This window comes from Coccinella septempunctata, chromosome 2 (genome assembly GCF_907165205.1).
Source record: "Coccinella septempunctata chromosome 2, icCocSept1.1, whole genome shotgun sequence".
NCBI lineage: Eukaryota > Metazoa > Arthropoda > Insecta > Coleoptera > Coccinellidae > Coccinella > Coccinella septempunctata.
In genome coordinates, this window is record NC_058190.1 from 50,204,099 (window position 1) to 50,226,604 (window position 22,506).

At 37.7% G+C, this 22,506-nt stretch overlaps 1 protein-coding gene across 1 annotated transcript in view; it reads left to right on the plus strand.

Annotated features, from left to right (window-relative positions):
• The window catches only part of LOC123307711 (putative transcription factor SOX-15), a 63,669-nt gene that overhangs the window by 8,577 nt on the left and 32,586 nt on the right, over positions 1-22,506 (plus strand). Inside the window, exon 2 of the mRNA XM_044890122.1 lies at positions 10,300-10,754. Coding sequence (XP_044746057.1) covers positions 10,300-10,754 — 455 coding nt within the window. The remainder of the gene's footprint in view (positions 1-10,299; positions 10,755-22,506) is intronic.

Below are 22,506 nucleotides of genomic sequence, written 5' to 3' on the forward strand. Positions count from 1 at the left end.
AAACAATGAAATATGATAATGAAGTAGGAAATACTAAGAAATTCTTACACCAGGAAATAAATTACATGATTTTCACCGCAAACACGTGTTTCTCTATCAAAATATCATCATCTATCGTTTTCTGGTGGTGAAGGTATATTATATTCTTCCCATTTATGCAGGTAAAATATTTTAAAGACGAGTTATCAGAACTGTCCTAGCTCTACACTTCAGCATTGAGTGTTAATACTCAATTACTTCAGTCACAATATTACGTTTTGAATATCTATAAAATTTGATGATGCAATTGAAACTTCATATTTTCAATGAGTTCATCATTGGCATCATATCCCCAAACCTTTATGGATCAAGTATGTTATCAAAACCCAAGCCTTGTCAGATATACAGGGTGAGTCTTTGACTAGCACTAATATTTTAACAGTAGATTTTTGAGATTAAAAGAAACACTTTTTTCTCTATAATTTCTTCAGAATCAGCTCGGTTCAGAAGATACAGGCTGTTGAAAAACCATGAAAAATATCATTTTTAGTTTTGTCTCACAACGGTTTCATCAAATGAAATGAATTTCGGAATATAGTTTTTCATATATTTGATGAATCTTTTTCGAACACAAGATATCATCCACGTCTTTCAGTTTTCTCATTATGACCATTACGTACCATAAAAATACCGAAAATTCAAAGAACACAACTCTCGAAACTGAGTTTGCATATTTGAAAGTTTATATTTTATCTTTATCTTTTTATATAAATCTTTATATTTTTTTCGTATAAAGTTCCCTTTTCGAGTAATTTGATGTTCGAAATCAAAAAGTACTTTGGCTGAATACAACAGATGTGTAGTGCCACAGATTTGGCTAGTCATTCTGAAGGCAATTTAGTTTTCCCTAGGCTGGCACAGCTCATTTCAAAAACTTTAAATGGCTTTTTCAGGGCCGAATCGTAAAAAATCGGAAAAATATGTTTGCTATGACCTCAAGAATCTACTGTTGTAATATTTGTACGAGTCAAGAACTCACTCTGTATGAATTAATAATTTCATCTCTTCCTCACAAATACTGAATATTACCTATTAGTTATTCTGGAGATTAAGGACTTAAAACTCTTATCGGAGAGGCAAAAAATAAGGAGAAGGGTACTTTTTTCAATGTTGATGAAAACCAAAGGTTTGCATCCTCTATAAATAGTTCCCCCATAAATTGTGTTCTTCCTCCGATATGTGAGATTAATCTTACGAAACAATATATTCATCACATCGCAGAATGAATGATGAACATTGAATGTTTAATCACCTTAATCCATTGAATTAATTAACAATAGAATATTGATTAACCGTTGACTCATCCACACCAACTTCTCAGACTGAAGGAAGAATTCAGAGTACAGAATTCTCATTTAGTATACCCTCAACAACTAATTTATTTGTGATTTGTAGAATTTCTGATAGTCCATTCTGTTGAATGGGACATTTTTCCCGGCATATTATGGGTATCCTTTTGCGCCTTTATGGGAGTGGAATACACAATTATGGCGAATCAAGTTAGTTAAAATTCAATTAAAAGTATAAGTATGTATAAGTTAACAATCCATCAGGCGTTCAATGAGTAATCTGCGAATATTCTTCGCCAAACCGGGCAATTAATATTGTCGAGTCCCATGTTCATCAGCATCGAGTCGATAAAACAAATTATATAAATATATTCCCCCGAGTCAAACTCGTTCGTCATACATCACAGTTTTTAAAGGAACGAGCAACGACATAAGCACTCTCTTACTACCTTTTTGCGCCAGTTTGCAGTTCGCAACCCCAAACATTTATAAAATACTCGAAATGATTTCAAAAAACTGCCTCTCGACCAGTGGTCATTAACATAGTTGGCTCTTGATATAAACGTGATATCGTGTAGCAAATGTCTTAATTATTAGCCAATCGCTCGGCGCGAATCCAAACGACCGCTAAAGCCTTTTCTGGAGATCTCAGTTAGCGAGCAAAAAGAGATCGGGCTGGGACGTTGCACGTGACGTGCCTCCAAAGCATCGCATGCATCATATGTGAATTATTTCCACTCGAAAAACTCACTCTTAGCGAAATCCAGCTTTTTCAACGGCCCGATTTTAGTGTTGCGGAATTTTTGGAAGTTCTCGGCCTCCTTAAATTTCCAGACTGGTAATGTGTTCGCTCTTTTTACGTTCGAATTATAATGGTCTTCTTCCTCCCGGCATTCTTTTTTGCGGTATTTTAAATGTCCGCTTTTTTCGGTGTAGGATGTAGAGTACGGGCTTTACTCGATGGGATGTATACCTTGAAACCTTGGGCATCCGGAATTTCAATCGAGGATTTCAGGGTGTTAAAGTTATTGAAAAAGTTTTTTCAGGGTCACTAGGTTACTTTAGGAATATTTATCTTCGATTCAGTTGCTTCTTCTGGGAATCCAATACTATAAGGACACTTTCAAATCGAAGAAACTTACTCCCGGATTCACAAAGCTTGATCGGGGAATCAACACTTGATCTACGGTTAGTTTTCAATCGATAATTCAGTCATGAGCATTCAGCATCTCATTCTAGCACCAAATTATGATCCATATACATCAATTCAATGATTCTCTATTACAACTTTGTCAGTATAATCATAAATGAGAAGGTTTCAGTGATTTCGTTTTAGAAATCGAGTGACTGTCAAATCGTTGATCGCGCAATCAAAGTTCTGTGAAATCGGGGGTTAGTTGTGCCACTTTTGACAGTAAAAATCTGATTTTCATTGCGTTCCGAGCTAACACGAAAATCTGGTGGTTTTCTGACGAATTCAACTATCATATCATATAATCAGGGAGTGCAATTTGAATAATAACAACGTTTTGGCACAAAAGTTGAAATTATCTTCTTCTAACTTCACCTATTACTATATTATCTATCGATACGCCATTGCTAACGCACCCAGTTCTGTCAATTAAACTGGACTGCCACCTTCTACGTCATCACCCTTCTAATCAACTTTGAACTGTATTGCAACTTCTTTTTATACCTACTCTTGATTATCACAATGTGGTAGTCTGGCTCCGATTCTGACCCAGAATATTCACTGACAAGCAATAGAAAGAAACGTAAGTTTCAGTAAAAATATTAAATGATCAGTGAACCTGAAGCCACTACGACTAATGAAAATGATAAATTTGATTCTGAAACTGTAGCTGCGAAAGGGACAGTAAAAGGAAAAAGCAGCAGCATTCACCAGTGCAAGATAGTGTGGTAGGTACCTACCATGTACCTAGTTGCAATTACTGACAAAAGTTGCGATTCAGAATTGAGTTAGCATTCAGAGATGGAAGTCGGAATTTGAAGATGCACCTTGAAATTGTGGGTTTTGAGTCGGAATTCTGACTTTTTTCTCAAAATTCGCAGAATTCTCACTTGCAAGAGTTATAACACAGTATTCTGGCTTGTTTCTCAGATTTCTGACTTGTTTCTCAGAATGCCGACTTGTAGGTCAAAATTGGGACTTGTATCTATGAATTTCGTTTTGCAACTCAGAATTCTGATTAGCAAACCGACTTGTATCTCAGAATTTCGACAGAACATATACTTGCGTACAATTTTTTCAATACACGTTGGCTTTTAATAGCTCATAGACTCAGAAAAACAAGCGTGCAGGTATGGAATCATATAAACCGGGCAAAACCTCCAAAAATACATCAATTACTGCTGTATTACTTATCATTAACAACAAAAATTATTAATTTTCCTCAGCCTTTTCAACACGTCACCTCACTGCTCACCCGGCTGAACAAAATCGATTTATAAAACTCCTTCAGTACGATATTGTTGCATTGTAATAACGAGAGTTGCGTTGGACGAGTTTATGTCACGCATTCCACACTTCCGGCGTTATGAAGACCAAAGGAATAATTAAAGTGTCCTGCGAGCAAAGTTTGTTTTCTCGAGTGGAAAGTGTAATTAAGATATTTGGGGCTGGGCATGAGAAACGGCAAAACGGTGTTGATGGTTCCTTCAACAGGAAATTAAACGAAAATGGGTTTGTATTCACCTTCAGATTTCAGGAATTTCTTCAAGATAGCGTAGTCCTTCGACCTGCAAGTTTACGGATGCACCACCTAGCCCAAACATAAATCTGTGTGTTGAAATGACACTCTCCCTATAAATCAAAGCAACGCAAGATCGTCAAGGTGAAAATCTTCGCTCACATCCAAAACCAGATCATTTCCAGTTGAAATCGATCAATAAAATTTCATTGTGGAATCGATCTGATGTTATGCCAATATTTTGTCGTGAACGCACTTTAATTGATAATAAAATTCAACAATCATTAACGTTAAAACATGTCACGCCAAACTGAGTATGGATACTGTTAAAAACCAACCTTTCCTAATTGGGATAAGCTTGTATGTATACCGATTCCATAAAAAATTTGAGTTATATGAGAACAATTCTCCTAGTATCGTAATAATATGCAACGGTCTGAATTTTATGAAATACTGAAGGAAATTGGCTCCGTAGAAAGTTGACCAATGATTGCAGCCATTACAAGAGTTCGAAAATAAAACATTATATACTTATTACAGCCTATTCATTGAAGGAAATTCATTCCATTTACCGTGAAAAACCACTAGGGAAAAGGGATAAACTATATATTCTATTTGATTATCTATAGATTCGTTTTGCTTAGCCAAACTTCTCTTTCGATTTTCCTGATCAAATGACATGTTTTACCAAAGGAGAAATGTTTTCGTAGGAATGAAATTGGGTTTAACAAGGTCCACGTTTTATTTTATTGAACTAACGTGGTCCATATTTGATGAAAATTGAAAATCCATATAATGTTATCGTTTCACTTTTGATTTGGACCATTCAAGAAAAAAAACTATTCCTAATAATGTAGTCGAGAATATTTTGAGAAAGGAAGTTCAAAAAATCGTTCACTCTATCATATCGTTGATTTTCAATTATAAACAGAAAATGATCCGCCGCTCTATACGAGATTTATTTCGAAATTCATTTCCAGCCAATCGCGCGAAATTTATTAATCATTAATCAATATTTCTTTATGTAGTCGTGGTACTCAAGATTGCGATCTATATTTATCGATTACATACGGAGTCTGGGCCTGCTACAGAACTAGAATAAGATCGTATATGTGCGGCTGAAAAAGCTGTAAATCAATCTGTATGAAAGCCAACAGGAGCGAACTTGATCGACTCGATTGGAAAGAATTGAAAATTGGACAATCTCTGATAATCGAGGAAGTTAAAGAGTGAAATACTGTGAGAGTCTCTAACTTACCAGTAAATGACAGTTAAAGAGAGTTTTTTTGTTGTGAATATGCTAGGATAAATTGACAAAAAATTATGAAAAATAACCCTCAACATTCCATTTTTAAACTTAAGTTGAATCAGATTCCTTCATTTTCGAATCAGTTGATGCTTGTTGAATATCTTCAAGGAATGATAATTTCATATTCAGTACTCATGTGTACCTTGATATAAAAAGTCATGATAAGACTCATATAGACTCATAATTCTACAGAATTGCAATATTTTGAAGTGTGAATCGCCATTTCATTCGTTGGTAGCTTGAGGATTGCATTTCCGTGACAATTTGAAAAACCACGTTCTCTAGTCCGACATAATCCAATCTAACAGCTGTAGGTGGAAGCAGAATATTTAAATGATTCGTCATTCCTAATTATCCTCATGATAAAAGGAGTGCGAAGTGCATGTTAGACCTCGGCTCAAATACTTGACAAAATAATTATTTTTGATATCAACCATACCTGTGCACGTGCTTATCACAGCGAAATTACTAATTAATTTCATAGATAAGGGAATTTCGAAACAATCTACTTGGAATGATTGCACGGAATCGACATCGAAGAACAAGATTCTGAACTGAGCACAGCGGAGGAATTATTTCAAGAGCGGGTCCACTGCAAGAAGAATAAGTTTCGAAGTAGCTTTCTTTCGAACAAATAGCTTATATTACAATTACAAAGATGTAGGTTCCTATTTATTTTATATCAAAAACACCTCAGAATTTCAAATGTAGCTCGATGATATTCCGAGAATTATTACTAGAAGAGTTGCTCTTTCAGAATATGTATTACATTTGGATCCAGGATGATTTTTCTTCTCTAGTATAGAAAAATCGCTGTCAATTTATTCTTGAGCCACCTATACGCAGCAACTCCAGTGCCTTCAAATTTGAAAAGAATATGAGTCGTGCGATAGGTTGTTGAAAGATCTTTTCTTTCTGAGAAGACACCTCTTAATTTCAAGAGATTCTTTATTTTTTTACTCGTTTGTGCATATTTCATCGTTCCAAATTTCATTAAATAATGCTCCTATACCGGTAGATTCGGGTGACTTCGGACACTCCTGTAACTTGGGACTATTACCCCCCTTGTAGATTTCTTTGTTTCTCACCATTTATGAGTGAAGGGACAAACTTATAAGATTGTGTAGCGTTTTTTCGGTTAGTTTAACAATTAATTCCTGTTGAGTTTGCCGTGACCAGAGCGTTTGAATTGACAGGAAAAATTAACGGATTCAGGAGAGTACAAGAGCGTTTTTTATGGTCCTTTTACTTTCTAGTGTCCAGTACATGTGTTTCACTTTGTGCATGTGTAATTTTTTTTTCTGGATACGTGGGATATTGGCATATTAGGTATGTCATGAAACAAGGTTGTTTACAAATCAAACGGCAACACGGATCTCATTCATTTATTTTGTTGTTTCATAGGGTGACTTGGGATAATGCCGAATAAATACAAGCGGCGCATTGGCAGCAGGAACTATGCCGATTTTTCGCTATTTACGTTATTTCCACAAAGAAATCACCAAAAAATGAAAGAAATGAGAGGTTCCCTTCTTTTGTTTAGTTTTTTTTTTACATTTGAGTTGCAATATATTTACTTTCGCTGTAATAGGGGTTCATCATTTGATTTCCTTACCGAATTTCAACTATATAATCATAAATTCTATTTTTTCAAAACTATACACCGTCCCAAGTCACCTATTTCATTTGAGAGTTGAGAAATCAATAGATTTTAACTTGTGTCCCAAGCTTCCCAAATCGGTGGGTGACTTGGGACAAGTATATTTAATTTTTTTTAAATTTATATCAGAATTCTGAAGCATGGTATATATTCTTGTCCATAGTCTGAGTCATTAAGCATATTTTAACCTCTTTTTCAAATGAAAATTGGTCACCGTTTTTGAAATATGACAAGTTGAATTTCAAAATCGTCCCAAGTCACCCGACTCTACGTTATTTTACCCTAGGTTTCATAAAGCTTGATCACTGCATCAACGCTTGATCGACGAATAGACGTCAGTTTGTTTTCAATCGATAATTCAGTCATGATCATTCACAACATCATTCTCGCATCAAATTATGATGTTCACACGTCCATTCATTTATACTCAATCGATACTTCTTCAATATATTCAGAAATGAAGAGGTTTTAGTGATTTCGTTTTAGAAATCGAGTGACTGTCAAATCGTTGATCGGACAATCGAAGTTTTATGAAACCCCCTGTTAGTCTGGTGCAAAATTGGGGTAGAGATTATACCTGGATTAAAATGAATTGAATAACGTCAAGAAGCATTGTCTACGGTCACTAATTTGACAAGAAAAAACAAAGAACATGACCTTATGAGCTCCAGTACTAGGGATGGCTTCAAGGAGGCTGCAATCAATAGTCTGAGTCATTAAGCATATTGGAACCCTTGTCTCACATGAGAATAGGTCACCGTTTTTGAAATATGACAAGTTGAATTTCAAAATCGTCCCAAGTCACCGAATCTACGGTATTCTACTCTACTCTACAGTCAATAGAAATAGAAATTTAATGATATGAGTGAATGGTAAGGAAAAAACGGCGTCTATGATTGGGGAAAAGTCATTCGTCTCGTGCGCAATCGAAGAACTGAAATTTACGCAATCCTGACGCTCTGAAAAAAAAAACAATGAACTAATAAAGTTGTAAATCACCTCAAGCCAGAAGATTTCAATCGATAGGCGATCCGATGATATCTCTATGCACGCTCCGGTGCAGAAATTTTGATTAAACGTTCCGTCGGACCGTTCTGAATGATATTCATGGATCAACGAAACTGTTCGCTCATTTGGCATCATTACAAAAGAGTCATTTCGAATACAGTCTCAAGGATATCGAGAATCTCGTTAAACCGCCCACTTCTTGCCTCAAATTCGTGACTACGGACCGTAAATACCGAAGAAGATCGGAAATTTCACGCCCCTATTACGTCGGGATAGGAGGGGCTTGAAAAAATTCAACGGTTTCGAAACTTCGATCCGTCAGGGAAAAAAAACTGGGGATTTCCTCGTGGATGTATCCGTGAACTGTCAATTTCGTGCTCTGAAGAGGATGGGATGACTCAATGAAGTTTTTTGATAGTGAAGGATGTTCCTCCATCCAGCAAAGAGAGGATGTTATTGCAAAAACGCCTCTCCAATTTGTCATCTGTTTTTGTCGAAGTATACGAGGATGTATTGATATCTAGTCAGTCTAGACCAGTATCATGCATAAAAAAATGTCGCGTTACCATAGCAACGAACAATAACTCATTAGAAGTGTCAGTGTGAAGTTTGAGGTCAAAAAAGGCAACCGGAGTAACGCAATGAATTAACAGAAAGAAAATGTCCACCGAAATTGTGAAAATCGAAAAATTGGGGAGTATGGAGCCAGTCATCAAGTACCTGTATTTAAAAGGGTTAAGATGTAAGCAGATTCACGAAGATATGCTTAATACCCTCGGTGATCAATTTCCTTCGTATGCGACCGTGAAAAATTGGACTGCAAGCTTCAAAAGAAGTCAATTTTCCAATGAAGATGATGACCTATTGAGAAGGTCAGTTTCTGTGTCAGTCCCCGAAAATATCGATGCAGTTCATGACATGATTTTGTCAGACCGTCGAATTGGGCTGAAACGTATATCTGTAGCACTGAATATTTCATACGATCGCGTTCATCATATAGTTCACGTCAATTTGGACATGAAAAAAATTGCTGCAAAATGGATCCCCAAATGTTTGAATGTTGACCAAAAGCGTGCAAGGGTAGAAGCATCGCGTTCGATCTGTGCTCGATTTGAAAACGATGTAGACTTTTCAAACCGAATAGTTACTATGGATGAGCCTTGGGTACATTTCTACGATCCCGAAACAAAGCAACAATCAATAAAATGGCGACACTCTGGTTCTCCAAAACCTAAGAAGTTTCGTGTCCAAAAATCTGCTGGAAAAGATCTTGCTTCAGTTTTTTGGGATTGCCATGGAGAAATAATAATAATTGATTTTTTGGATAAGGGTAGAACAATAACCGGAGATTACTATTCGACATTACTGACTACTGTACGGGAAAAAATTAAAGAGAAAAGACGCGGAAAGATATCTGAAGGTATTTTGTTTTTGCAGGACAACACCCCTGCACACAAATCTCATGTTGCCATTAAAAAATTCGTGATTTATGGTTTGAATTACTAGAACACCCTCCTTATTCACCAGATTTGGCTCCATCCGACTATCATCTCTTTCCTCAACTGAAAAAAAGTTTAAAATGTCGTAAGTTTTTTTCCAACGAGGAGGTACGCCAGGTTCAACATATAAGAAAAACTCGTGACAAAATATATCACAACTTCTTAATTTGACCTTGTGAATGACCATAACCATCTGGATTATAGTCCTCACAAACCAAGCTACCATTAATTTTCCATTTGTAATTCTGGAACGCCAAAAGCAATTGTTGTTTAATCAGGCGCTGATGTGGCATTGAACAATTGAATGTATGCATACTTCTCTGCAATTGAGACAAATCTGTGTATGTAGAATTGTCTGGTGTTGCAGACTTCTCGGTTAGCTGCTACGAATTAGTATTCGGAAACACACCGACAATTTGTACGGTAGAATGAGGAATGTTTCGATAGGATTTATCGTAGTTTCACGAGGGTCAATAGAGCAGAATTTTGAGTTGGAATTTCTGTGGAAGGTAGAGGCCAAAGTTCAGCAATGCTTTTTTCGAATTCTGATTTTTCTAATCTCCAATGACTATTTGAAACTGTGTGATTTCCTTATCATGACTATTCTAGCCCTAACCAACGATTCTCTATGTCAAGGTTTTAATCATCAGATGTATCATCGTATGAAAAAACATTTTATTTCAGAGTCACTCTCACTTATTTCCGAGTTGACTATTACATAGAGTAGTGACTTCTATGATCTATGAAGAAGCTTGTAATTCCTAACACGCCTTTATTGTTTCAGGTTGATGGAGAACGCAACTCCTTCCCCCCAAACCAACCCCTACAGCAACTGCATCTCCCCTTCTAACTCCCCCTCCCCCCTGCTTTCCTACCTGTCCCAGACGCCCCGTTACGACTACCACGACCAAGAGCTGATGACGTCGCAGATGCTCGGCCAGACGTTGCCCAAGACGCAGGAGATGTGGGGCGAGATGTCGCCCAACATGTATCCGGAGTATTGCACGTACGAAAACCGTTACGGGCTACGCACCAATTACGCGGAGAACTCTCTGCCAGTGTTCGCGCAAGCTAGGACTAATTTCGGGCCCAAAATGGGCGGTCAGGGACAAAAAGTGCCTAAGGAGGCGAGGATAAGGCGGCCCATGAACGCGTTCATGGTTTGGGCCAAGGTGGAAAGGAAGAAGCTGGCTGACGAGAATCCCGATCTACACAACGCAGATCTCAGCAAGATGTTAGGTGAGCATTGTACTGAAGTAGCTATAACCTTGCGTAAACCCACTTTTCACTCCCTGCCAAGCTAGCTAAGCTGTTGACAGTTTTCTTGTCTTCTCCCTCTCGACATGATAAAGACATGGAAGCAGCGCTTTACAACGTATATGTTTGGAAAAATCATCGTTAGTTCTCTTGACTGAAACAAATATATTCGTAGTTATAGTTTATGGTTTGATAAGAGGGTTAATTGTCACCACGACCTTAAGGTATATTGTGCCACCATCAGAGCTGTTCTTAGCGCCCTCTACAGCTCGCCCTTCAGCTCCAGAGTTGCAATGAACTTCAGTACCTGAGAGGGCTTCAAGGAGGCTGAGTCGTCATTCCTCCCATAACATTCTCGTCCAAGACATTCTTTGCGCAGGCTCGCAATGGTGAGGCATTGTGTGACCAGGTCAACAGAAGTTTCCTCTTGTTCCCCATAGAATCTACACCTATTTTTATCATATGGCTTTCTTAGGCGACAATGTACTGTAAGGAAGGCAGTGAGGAGACGTAAGTTATTCTTGCTCAGATCCAAATACTTCTTGGATCTTGCTCTTGCTGTCTTAAAATTCTGGAGGAAGTTCTTCCGTTCCTAGAACCTTTTGGTTTCTTGCTTCTCCAGAAACGCATTTTTCTATACCACAGAAAGGCCCTGGCCTAGTATTTAAGTGGCGTTTGTGACCTGGAACCCAGACTAAGGAAACCTGGTTGTTCTTGCATGCCTATTTCATTGACTTTCCTTCTACACTCCCATGTCAGCTTTGAGTCAATGACATAGGAGTTCAATGCTTTGATAGCGGCTTGACTATCAGAATGGATCACTATGTCACATCTTTCATAGCTTCTTTCCAGGTTTATGTCCACTCACCTTTCGATTGCAAGTGTTTCTGCCTATTTATATTCATATATCCCAGAAATTCTTTCTAATAAATTCATTGATATGTCACTCCAAGGGAGTTTACACAATTTATGCAACACAGAAGACAGCACAGAACATCAGCAATGTTGGAGCAGAGCAATGAAATTGAAACTACCATCCACTTTTCACCATGTTTTCCATGGTCAGACGACTCAACGATCAGCTTTTATGCAATAGTGTCTCGTTGGTGTTTGTTGTCCAGCTCCTTATAACCTATCAATCGAAGAGCGTTGAAGAGTAGTTTGGTCTCCAAGAATACAAATTTTTATCAACACAATCAATTTGATAAATGTGGATTAGGCAGTGGGTTGAAGGAGCCACTTTGTTTTTGAGAGAAATTGCTATCAGAATTCTGAATCCTGGAGTTTTCAAGAATGTTGTCATTGAAAACCACAGACTGTTGTCTTCGATTTTTATTCCGATGTCCTGCTTGACTTTCATAAGAGTGATTTTAAGGTCTAGTGGTTCACACCAAACTTTCGCTTGGTGCAGAGGGTTATACATTGGAACCAGGAATAAAATGCTGCTTCCTGATCTGAATTTTCTGTGAAAACGATTTGAAACCACAATTTTGGAGTTAAGAAGAAGATATGACTACTCAGCGCTTCATAGAGAAGTATTGTCACCTGATGTTCAACTTTTTATTTAGATCCTTGACTCTCTTGACTGCAAAACGCGTCACCTGATGTTCAACTTTTTATTTAGATCCTTGACTCTTTTGACTGCAAAAAGCATCTTGTCTATCACAACGCATTTTCCATCAATCGTATCAAATTCTATATGAGATATATTGATCGCTATATTCGTCCAACTGCGCAAACTGCAATTCAGAAATCTTCCGAACATCAATTGAAAAACGATTATCATTCGGTTGTCTAGAACCTTATCCAACGTTTCTATCATTAAAGTTATTAATCGACTCAAAAAGTAGCGAGGACAACCATCTATAGTCGTAGATAAATATGAATAATTAAGTTTGTGATACCTTGTTTCATTCATTTATCGTGCATATTAGTCTGCGTCAGATATTTGGCATTCTTGATACAGTATTGTCCACCGACCATCAGATGCCGCCATCTTGGGAATCCATTTTTCGAATGAAAGCTCTCCATAAACACCAGTATATAGTTGTCAAACAATGATCGAAGCGTCTAACTGATAACATGTGATCTTTGACGTCGGAGAATCTACATGATCCCGATAACCGATCGAAAAACAAACGTCACACTTGGACTGACAATCTGAATATATCCCGTTGATGTTTTCTATGGTTGCACGGTTTGATTGCGTTCCAATTTGAAGGTGATTGTTGGTGATAACATTTCGTCCATATGATTCCATATAATTTGGAAGATTGGTTGTGTTTGGACTTTTGAGCTAGGATTTTCGTTTCAACGTTTCTGAATGATTAGATCTAGATATAACTGGAATCGATTTCAAGTGCTGATATGGAGTGTGAATACCCGTATAGATAATTTCATGAATAGAAGATTATACAGATGTTTATTATTCAGAAAATATACATATATATTCACATAAATTAATACAGTGTGGTTCCCTCATTATCTACATAGAGAAAATAATATTCTGTGAGTTGTGAGAACATGAGTGATCACAGAAAGACGGAGTGGGACTATTACCGCTGCGACAAAGTCGGACGACTGCTACGAAGGAGAGTACATCGAAGAAGGCCGAGTGTATAGGCACCGTCGGCGTAGATCCAGAGAGTCTAAGCTATTCAAGCATCAAGATCTCTCTCTGTGCATCTCATTAGGCACGGATTAATGGGCTTTTGGCGACTGTACCAGTCGTCCAGCCCTCTTCTCTGATTGGCTGTTAGCCGGCTACGACCGGACAGTGAACCAATAGCGCTTTGCTTCCAATTATTACTCTTTATTTTGTTTTAAGGTCACTGCGATGTAGAAAATGGCTGAATGACTTGTTTATACGTAATCAAACGGGTAAGAGTAACAGCATTCTGAACGATGCTCATGCCGGGATAGTTGTTAATTTCACACGTTAATTGGTGACAATTGACGGCGCGGCTTAGACTGATGGGCGGCTGGCATTTGCATAGGTACCGCGATCGGCTAGACTAATTCGATCGTTTTAGTTGACAATGAATAATGGTCAACCTCTGATAATGTAGAATGTCGATCAACGTTTCTCTACACAGCATTATGAAAATCCTAATTTGGAATCGTACGACAATAAAATTTATACGCCAAATACCTATACATATCATTTCCTATAGGACAAAGAATCTTCGTCCAATTTTATTTGTTCATCTATGAGCCAATATATGCATCTCTGCTCTGATTAAAAATGAATAACATGGAGGAGAAATGATTTTCTATGGTATTTGGTTGACAGTTGATGGCAATCATAGAATATTTCTGTCAAAGTTGTTCTCTATCTAAACATGGCGTCCAGCTTCCATCCATAGAAATGAAGAATACCCACTTAGTATTCAAAGGGCATTTTGGTTATTTTCGAGAAATTTCAGTGTTTTTGGGACTCCCCTTAGTGACGAATACTTGATAACTGTTCGGGAATTCAAATAAAATAAAAAAAAATCATACATTTATCTCGAACGGTTTTCAAGATATGATTTCTAAGAGTTAAAACCATCATAACCCATGAAGTTTTTGGAAAATGTGGCTCACGTCAAAAAACACGCAGATAAATTATGAAAGTTGGGGTATTTTGAAATCAAAATTCCATGAAGATTCAAAATACGATATGAAAATTGGGTATTCTCCTTTGAAGAAGCGAAGTGGTATCGTGTTTCACCACTTTCGGACCAGCCTATAAAGTCAGAAATAATTTCAGCTCATGCCCTGAGTGTACTCTATATTCTGTCAAAGTTTGAATTATTCTCCTAGCCCAAATTCTTATTTACTTTTGAATTCTTAACGTTTCTGTCGCAGTTGGGGTTTCGCGCTCGATCGCCTGTTGAAGTCTCCAGAGAATACTCACTGAATTCGGCGTAAAAGACGTTGTAGAAGAGATTTTTTGATGGAATTTTCAACAGAAAACGTAATTCCCATTATCCTCTATCGTTTGACTATGATAAAACAACATAATAATTGTTATAGTTAAAAATAATCGAGTAGAAATGAAAGAGGGATTGGTTATCGAGAAATTCTTAAAATTTCAAACTTTCTTCTTTGTTGGGTCCTTATACTCCTTATGAGGATAATGAATAGTTAGGTACGTCTATCTGCAATGGCAATTTCATGTCAATACAAACACTCAGTCAATACAAAGATTTCTTGTCAAGAAAATAAGAAATGTTGAATTATCTTGTCTAACCATGAATACGCTTAAACGTGTTTATTTGTAAAAAACGTAACATACTTCAACATAAAATACCTATTTCTATTAAATGCATAGATACATTTTTTGCTAGAAAAATGTGAATTGAAAATAATTAAGGATAGAGTCATTCGAGGTAACTGAGCGCAGAGGGTAAGTGTGCACAGTACGTATATCTCGACTATGCAATGTATGAAAGAGGGGTTCATTTGGGTGAAGCAATGGCGCAGAATCGCCAATTTAGTTTTTCATAGGAGTGCGCCGTGCGACGTTTCGTTAACTTTTTATTTGCAAACAATCAAATTTACTAGTTTTCTTGTTAATTTTTAGTATCTCTGCAAATTCTGCCAGGTCCAAGTTCCGAGTCCGACAGTGTTAACAATATTTTATTCGATCATGCGCATATTAATCTGAATATATAATAAAAAATTTTAGGTTTTCTTAGCTGCTCAACTCTATAAGAACGTCAATTCAAATTTTGGCTTACTGGGGAAGGTGTGCGCGGGTAAGTGTGCGCATAGATTCATTATAAGGGCATAAATCCAGTGAGGAATAAATTATTACATTGTTGATTTTCTTGGTTGAGACTCGATTAATATAGTCCTATTCGTTCAGAAAAATATGAAGAGCCACCAATAGGGGAATGTATCAAATGTTGTGTATACCAGGAATGGAGGCACGAACAATAATGCAGTGCTTGTAAAAGGCGCTTCTGTATTGACAATAAACAGCATTTCTCTAATATTGTAACATTTTGATGACATTATTTTGTAATTTGTTTTGATTGTGTGGTTCACTAAGCACTGCTTTCACTTACCCCGTGAGGGTGCGCACACTTACCCGCAATACGGGGCATGTGAACGCACTCCGACTTTCACTATAAAATTTTTTTTTTTGCGGAAAAAAAACGTTTTTATTTGTTTGCTTTTTGATGTTTTTCTGTAGATTAGAAAATTCTCTATCTTATGAATAAGTTTTAATTTTCCTCTAGCTTCAACATTTGAAACAGGGTATGGCTTGAAAGGAGAAAGTGCGCACAGTTGCCCCGAATGACTCTATGCCAATGCACGCTTGTGTGACGTGGCGTGTGAAGTTACCAAAGGGAGCCTAATAAGTATTTTCGATCTCCTTTCGAATCTCCTTTCTATATTTGAAGTTTGTAATACGAAACGCAATGAAAAGTTCGCCAGAGAATCACCATATATTTCAAGATCTTGAAATTTCTTAAGATTTAACATGTCAAAAAAATGTGAAGACAAGAAGATTTTAAATTTCTTCTTTTTTTCTCAAGACAAGATGAGAAGTTTTTCATCAGGACAAGAACTTTTGTCTTGTCGACGACCCCTAAGAGTGCTTCCGGTTTTTGCAGGGTGATTTAGCTATGCTATCTATAGGTCTGAGTCTCTTCTTCCTATTGGCATTTCATATTTTGGAAACATCCTTGGAATTCTGTGCAGATACCAAATGACGTATTTTCCGAGGAAATCAACAGGATACGGCCAGCCTCGCTCGCTCCAAAACATCCTGGCGAAAACAGGAGAATCGAGTCCTCGAAATTTCCACCTAACCGATCTCGACCAGGTAGCCTCTTCCGAGAAACAAATGAGCGTATCGTCGCCCGAGGTGCCAGACGCTAAAAACGTCACGTCACGTGCGATCGGGCATCCGCTAAGAGCGACACAGTGACTTACAATAACGGAAACTGCTGACGCGGTCGAATGTTCGCCCATGGGGCCGCCGGCAGAGTGCAACCAGAGCCTCTGCTCAAAATTCAGCGGACGCAACCTCTCCCGATATGTATGTCGGGGGGGACGTCTCTGTCAACCACCTCGAGAATAACTAATCTCCGCCGCAGGAGCGGAACACCTCCTTCAAGGATATTTCACAAGGATAGTGCTGTGTAGGATCGTCGGCGGAATCGATAATGAAAAGTGCATATTCTAATCCCGAATTAGTCTCAAGGTAACGATGCATTTGTATTTGCTGCTGGTTGAGATGGAGGAATTCCGTCTGTGGTAGACTCACATGCGAATGCGTGGAGATAGGTCAAGTAGGGGAGACTAGGGAGCATTGATACATGGGGAGGCTTGATACAGGCTTATATCCGCGGTCTGTAGCCGTTTTCAAAAGTATTATACTAGTGAACACTATTCTTTGGCAGAGGGCATTGCGTGACGTTAATCTGTAAGGCTAACAGTAGTTTGTTTGTGAAATATTCAACAAAGAGCAGCAGCATACATAGCCAAGGCAGAACAAGAACCAAGAAAATCAAACAAAAAAGGTATACGAAAGAAAGAGTATGTAGACCGGGGTATTTCGGACAATGAGGATGACACGGTTGAAGAATATGACTGAGAGGGCGAAGATGTAGCCTATATATATTGCAATGGTTCATTTTCATCCTCTAGATCAAACGAATTCTGAATTAGGTATCAGGTGTGCTCGCAATGGCTCGACGAAGAATCTGCCGGTGTTAGAAAAGGCACAAAAATGTTTATATGTGACATTTGCAAGTGATGCCAATGAGACTTATATTTTCAATTTGTGCCTCATGCCTCCCAGTATATATGTGGGGAGGCTTGAGACAGTTTGCATGTTTTTGTGTTCAACGTTCTGTACAGAATAATATGTTTATGTTTTGAGACTTCTATATTTATTTTGTTGAACGATTAATTGGAAAATTATATAATATAAGAAAGGTCCTGTTTCTTTATATAATTCTGTTTCCAAAATGAAAATTCCAAAAAACGTATCAACCCTCCCTAGTCTCCCCTAGATGTCTTGCTTTCCAATTTCCAGTGCAGAAAATTGATGCCGAGGTATCAGTTTGTACCAGAATAAAACGTTTCTGCATAGCTTCATAACTGCCAATAAAACCTCTCACATTTACCTGGATGTAGCAACGAGCAATAACTCCTTAGAAGAGTCAGCGTGAAGTTTGAGGTCCAAAAAGTAAACCAGAGTTTCGTAATAAATTGAAAAAAAAGAAGATGTCCACCGAAATTGTGAAAATCGAAAAATTGGAGTATCGAGCCATCATCAAGTACCTGTATTTAAAAGGGTTAAGAGGTGAGCAGATTTACGAAGATATGTTTAATACCCTTGGTGATCAATGTCCTTCGTATGCGACCGTGAAAAATTGTACTGCGAGCTTCAAAAGAAGTAAATTTTCCACTGAAGATGATGACCGATCGGGAAGGCCAGTTTCTGTGTCAGTCCCGAAAATATCGATGCAGTTTATGACCTGGTTTTATCAGACCGTCGAATTGGGCTAAGACGAATATCTGAAGCAATGAATATTTCATACCAACGCGTCCTTCATATACTTCACGTCAATTTGGACATGAGAAAAATTGCTGCAAAATGGATCCCCAAGTGTTTGAATGTTGACCAAAAGGGAGCAAGGATAGAAGCATCGCGTTCGATCTGTGCTCGATTTGAAAACGATGTAGACTTCTCAAACCGAATTGTTACTATGGATGAGCCTTGGGTACATTTCTACGATTCAGAAACAAAGCAACAATCAATGGAATGGCGACACTCTGGTTCTCCAAGACCTAAGAAGTTTCATGTCCAAAAATCTGCTGGAAAAGTTCTTGCATCAGTTTTTTCGGATTGCCATGGAGTAATCATGATTGATTTTTTGGATAAGGGTAGAACAATAACCGGAGATTACTATTCGATATTACTGTGCACTGTTCGGGCAAAAAATTAAGGAGAAAAAAAGCGGAAAGCTATCCAAAGGTGTTTTGTTTTTGCAGGACAACGCCGCTGCACGCAAATCTCATGTTGCCATGAAAAAATTCGTGATTAAGGGTTTGAATTACTAGAACATCCCCCTTATCCACCAGATTTGGCTCCATACGACTATCATCTCTTTCCTCAACTGAAAAAAAGTTTAAAAGGTCGTAAATTTTCTTCCAACGAGGAGGTAATAAAAGCTGGGGAGGTCTGGTTTGCAGAGCAAGAAGAAACATTTTTTTTTGAAAGGCCTAGAGACGTTGCAGGTTCGCTGTAATAAATATATCCAATTAGGAGGAGTATATGTTGAGTAATGAAATATTTTGACAATGAAATTTTGTTTGGTTCTATAGTAGGCTGAAAATTTTTCAATATATCCTCGTACATACACGAAAAAGGGTCCAAGAAACATCATTAAAGCTTGAGTAAGGGTAACTTGTAGATTGTTCTAAGGAGTTGCACTGCTCTATGACTCTCCTATGCCTGCTGGAACGTCATCTACAGCTCGCCCTCTAATTCTAGAGTTCTTCACATCTTCATTCCTTCATGTCTTTCATCTAAAGCTCATTTTTCATAAGCTTATCAATGGCGAAGCATTCTGTACTTGATCCAGAATTCTTACTTCTCCCTACAGAATTTGCACTCGTTCCTGCTAGACCTTTTCTCATTGGGGTTTTCCCTAGGTAGTTGTTCCCTGCAACTCAGCCACTGAGAGGATGAAGCATATTTCTGTCAAGATCCAGACACTTTTGGATCTAGCTCTGGATATCTTTAATATTGTCTAAATTATTTATATAAGCATATGGAACCACAATCCAATTTCATGATGCTAATGCGAAACAAGCCATTGCTATAGTAGCTGTTCGGTGTGCTTGTGGAAAGAATTAGTACCAGTGAAAAATCAAATTTTTCCCCCATTATAAACGGAACAATCAACACTGAGAAACTCGAAACCACAGCCAGAAAGTATTGAACCTGCATCCATTTCCCAAAGAGATTCAAACGAACGTCAAATATTGACCGTGTTCTAGGAATGAAAATACGTTTCACTCAACCAATAAAAACCGAAGATATAAATTATACTGCTGCTACTACTAGTATAAAACCAGACTTATATTACCTCGATACTTGAATTATCGTGTTAAATGCGATATCAGTTTCAGTTTTCTGTTTACAAAGATTTATCAAATGTTTCCTAGAAACACGTTGATAGGTGCCACGGTGTATGTAGGATCTAAGGCAAATAAATTCTTCACTATAAACTTTCCATATCTGAATGACGTGCCAAGGTGGAGCAAGACGTAGAAATTAGTGTAATTATGCTTGTTTCTTGACTGTTCGCACTTAGTTGTTTCATTATTCTATTTATTGAGTGGTGGGTAAGCTTCAATATCGAGTATTGCATTGTTGAGTGTGCAAGAGTATCTATTTCTTATATTATTGTCAAGCTGGCAAAGCCAAGGTTCCCTCTCCTTTGACAATTTGAGGAAAAATCCTAAAAAGATGGAATCAGTTAAATAATCCTCAAGAGCGAACGGTTGCAATGAGCTTAATGAAATATCCAGATTTATAACTAGAAGAGTTGCTCTTCTAGAATATGTATTACATTTATATCTACGTTAATTTTTCTGGGAAATACGCGACTCGAAAAGTGATCATCGAAAAATTCCCAAGAAGAATATATACATGCACATATATCGATGAAATTTCTCGATTTATTACTTTACTAGAAGAATTGCTCTTTAAGAACTTGTGAGAAATATCGAAAAATGATTTCATTTCCCCCTTCAAATAAGAATAAGTTTCAAAGATTTCACGCAATCAAATGACTCTCATAGGCAATGAGATCATTCCCAAATATTCCTAATATATTTCATGTAAGCGTGAATCGGAATATATACAGTTGAAGGAGTATAATATGAAGATCTCAACTCTGCCCAAAACCTCCAAATATTCTATAACATAATTGCTTATCCGCCAACAGTTCATCTTTTTGGATCATGATTGATGACCCGTGGTAATTGTATATGGAAGCAAAAATTAGCCGATTCTCAGCTGGGCTGTCTCCATTAGGTGTGAAACTAAATAGTGTAATAAATGATTATATAACCCCCTAGAGCGCTAAGATGATTAATGAGAAGCGAGCCACGAAATCCTTACGGTTAATTATTATATTTCCTAATCGTTGCATGTTTATCTGATGTGGCTGAATAGATTCGGTATTTGGCAATATTAAATTCTCATGGAATAAAACGGGGAATCCTTGCTTCATCTTTATTTTAGACGGCAGTTTGGTTTACTACCGATGTTAACCTTGATTTTCCTAATGAGAGAGTGTAGTAGGTACTCCTTTTTAGAAGCTTCGCCAACTCCCTATATAAAGAAACTGATGCATATTTCCTCAAAACAGTCTGGGCAACATATTGATGTGATGAGAAAAATACTTTGCTTCACTGAGTGAAACCAAGATAATAAATTGCTGAGTTGAATGGTTGAAATTAACAACAATTTCCTTTAAATACTCAGAGTCTGCTGGATGATCTTCATCCTTGGTAAAGCTCCAACATCAGAGAAGCTGTACTAGGGTAGATTGTAGATTATCAATTGGATGTTGAGATTTTGAGCTCACAAACCTGGATACTAGGACACTGACACAAGATTCATGGCCATCTGCTATACGAAAAGCTTCAACTTAATAAAATCATTTTTTTAATTAGGTTCAAATTGGAGATGGCTTCGTCAATAGATGCGTCTAGTATTTTCGTTCACTTATCTCTTACATTGGTCCTAGTTATCCCGACTTCTGTATGGATCAGAAATGGAGGTATTAGATCTTACTAACAATTTTACCCACCTGAAAATCAGATTGTTATGGACTAAATTTTTCGGCAATTGCCTTATGTGGCTAAGTCAGATTTCCAGCATTATTGGAAATCTTTAGATAACACAAGCAGCCATATGCTGAAGATGAGCCTCAAGTTCTCCACAGTTCAGAGACTGAAGAGAACAACATAAACAACTTAGACAAGGTGGGGAACACAGAATTTCCTGAGATAAAATTTATTTTGAGGCTCCTTCTGTGTGTGATGTTGAGTGGCATGTAGCACAACAATTCCTAGCAGAATTGATGAATGTCTTAGGTAAAACATAGAGCGGGGTATAGGAGCAAGCAGAGCTACAGGCGTTCTGTCAGTGAAGAGTCAGATGTGGTAGGGCAAAGAGGGTTCTCTTATGAGCGCATTTTCTTATGGCTTGGGGATCTCGGAGAACCAGTATATCCTCAACAATTTCATCGCCTCCTTGCCCAATCAGACCGAACGTATCGGTTGCAACAGACCCAGGAAAAAGCTCTCAATGAAGCCATTTATTGCCAATTTCCATTCCGTTAGACCTAAATACATATCTGAAGAGATCGAGCATCAGATAACAACATTCAGCGTAACGTGGAGCCTCATCATGCAAAAGACAAAGAGCGGAAGAAGATAAGTTAACAGTTTTACCGACAAGTTGAAATTGAATAAAAGCCACCCATTTTCGATACTGGCAAGTGGCACACGCATGTATGTACGCTACATTATTTCAATATTTCATATATGAAAGCTACCTTACGGTTCGAGACATTCGATCCGACATAATTTTCTGATATTTACTGTGAGACTTTTCTTGTGGGAAATGAACTCTCGACCTCTCACCGGGCGTTCCCAGCATTGTGCTACTGTAGGCCCCCCTCCAGGGGGCACATCGCTAATTGCACTG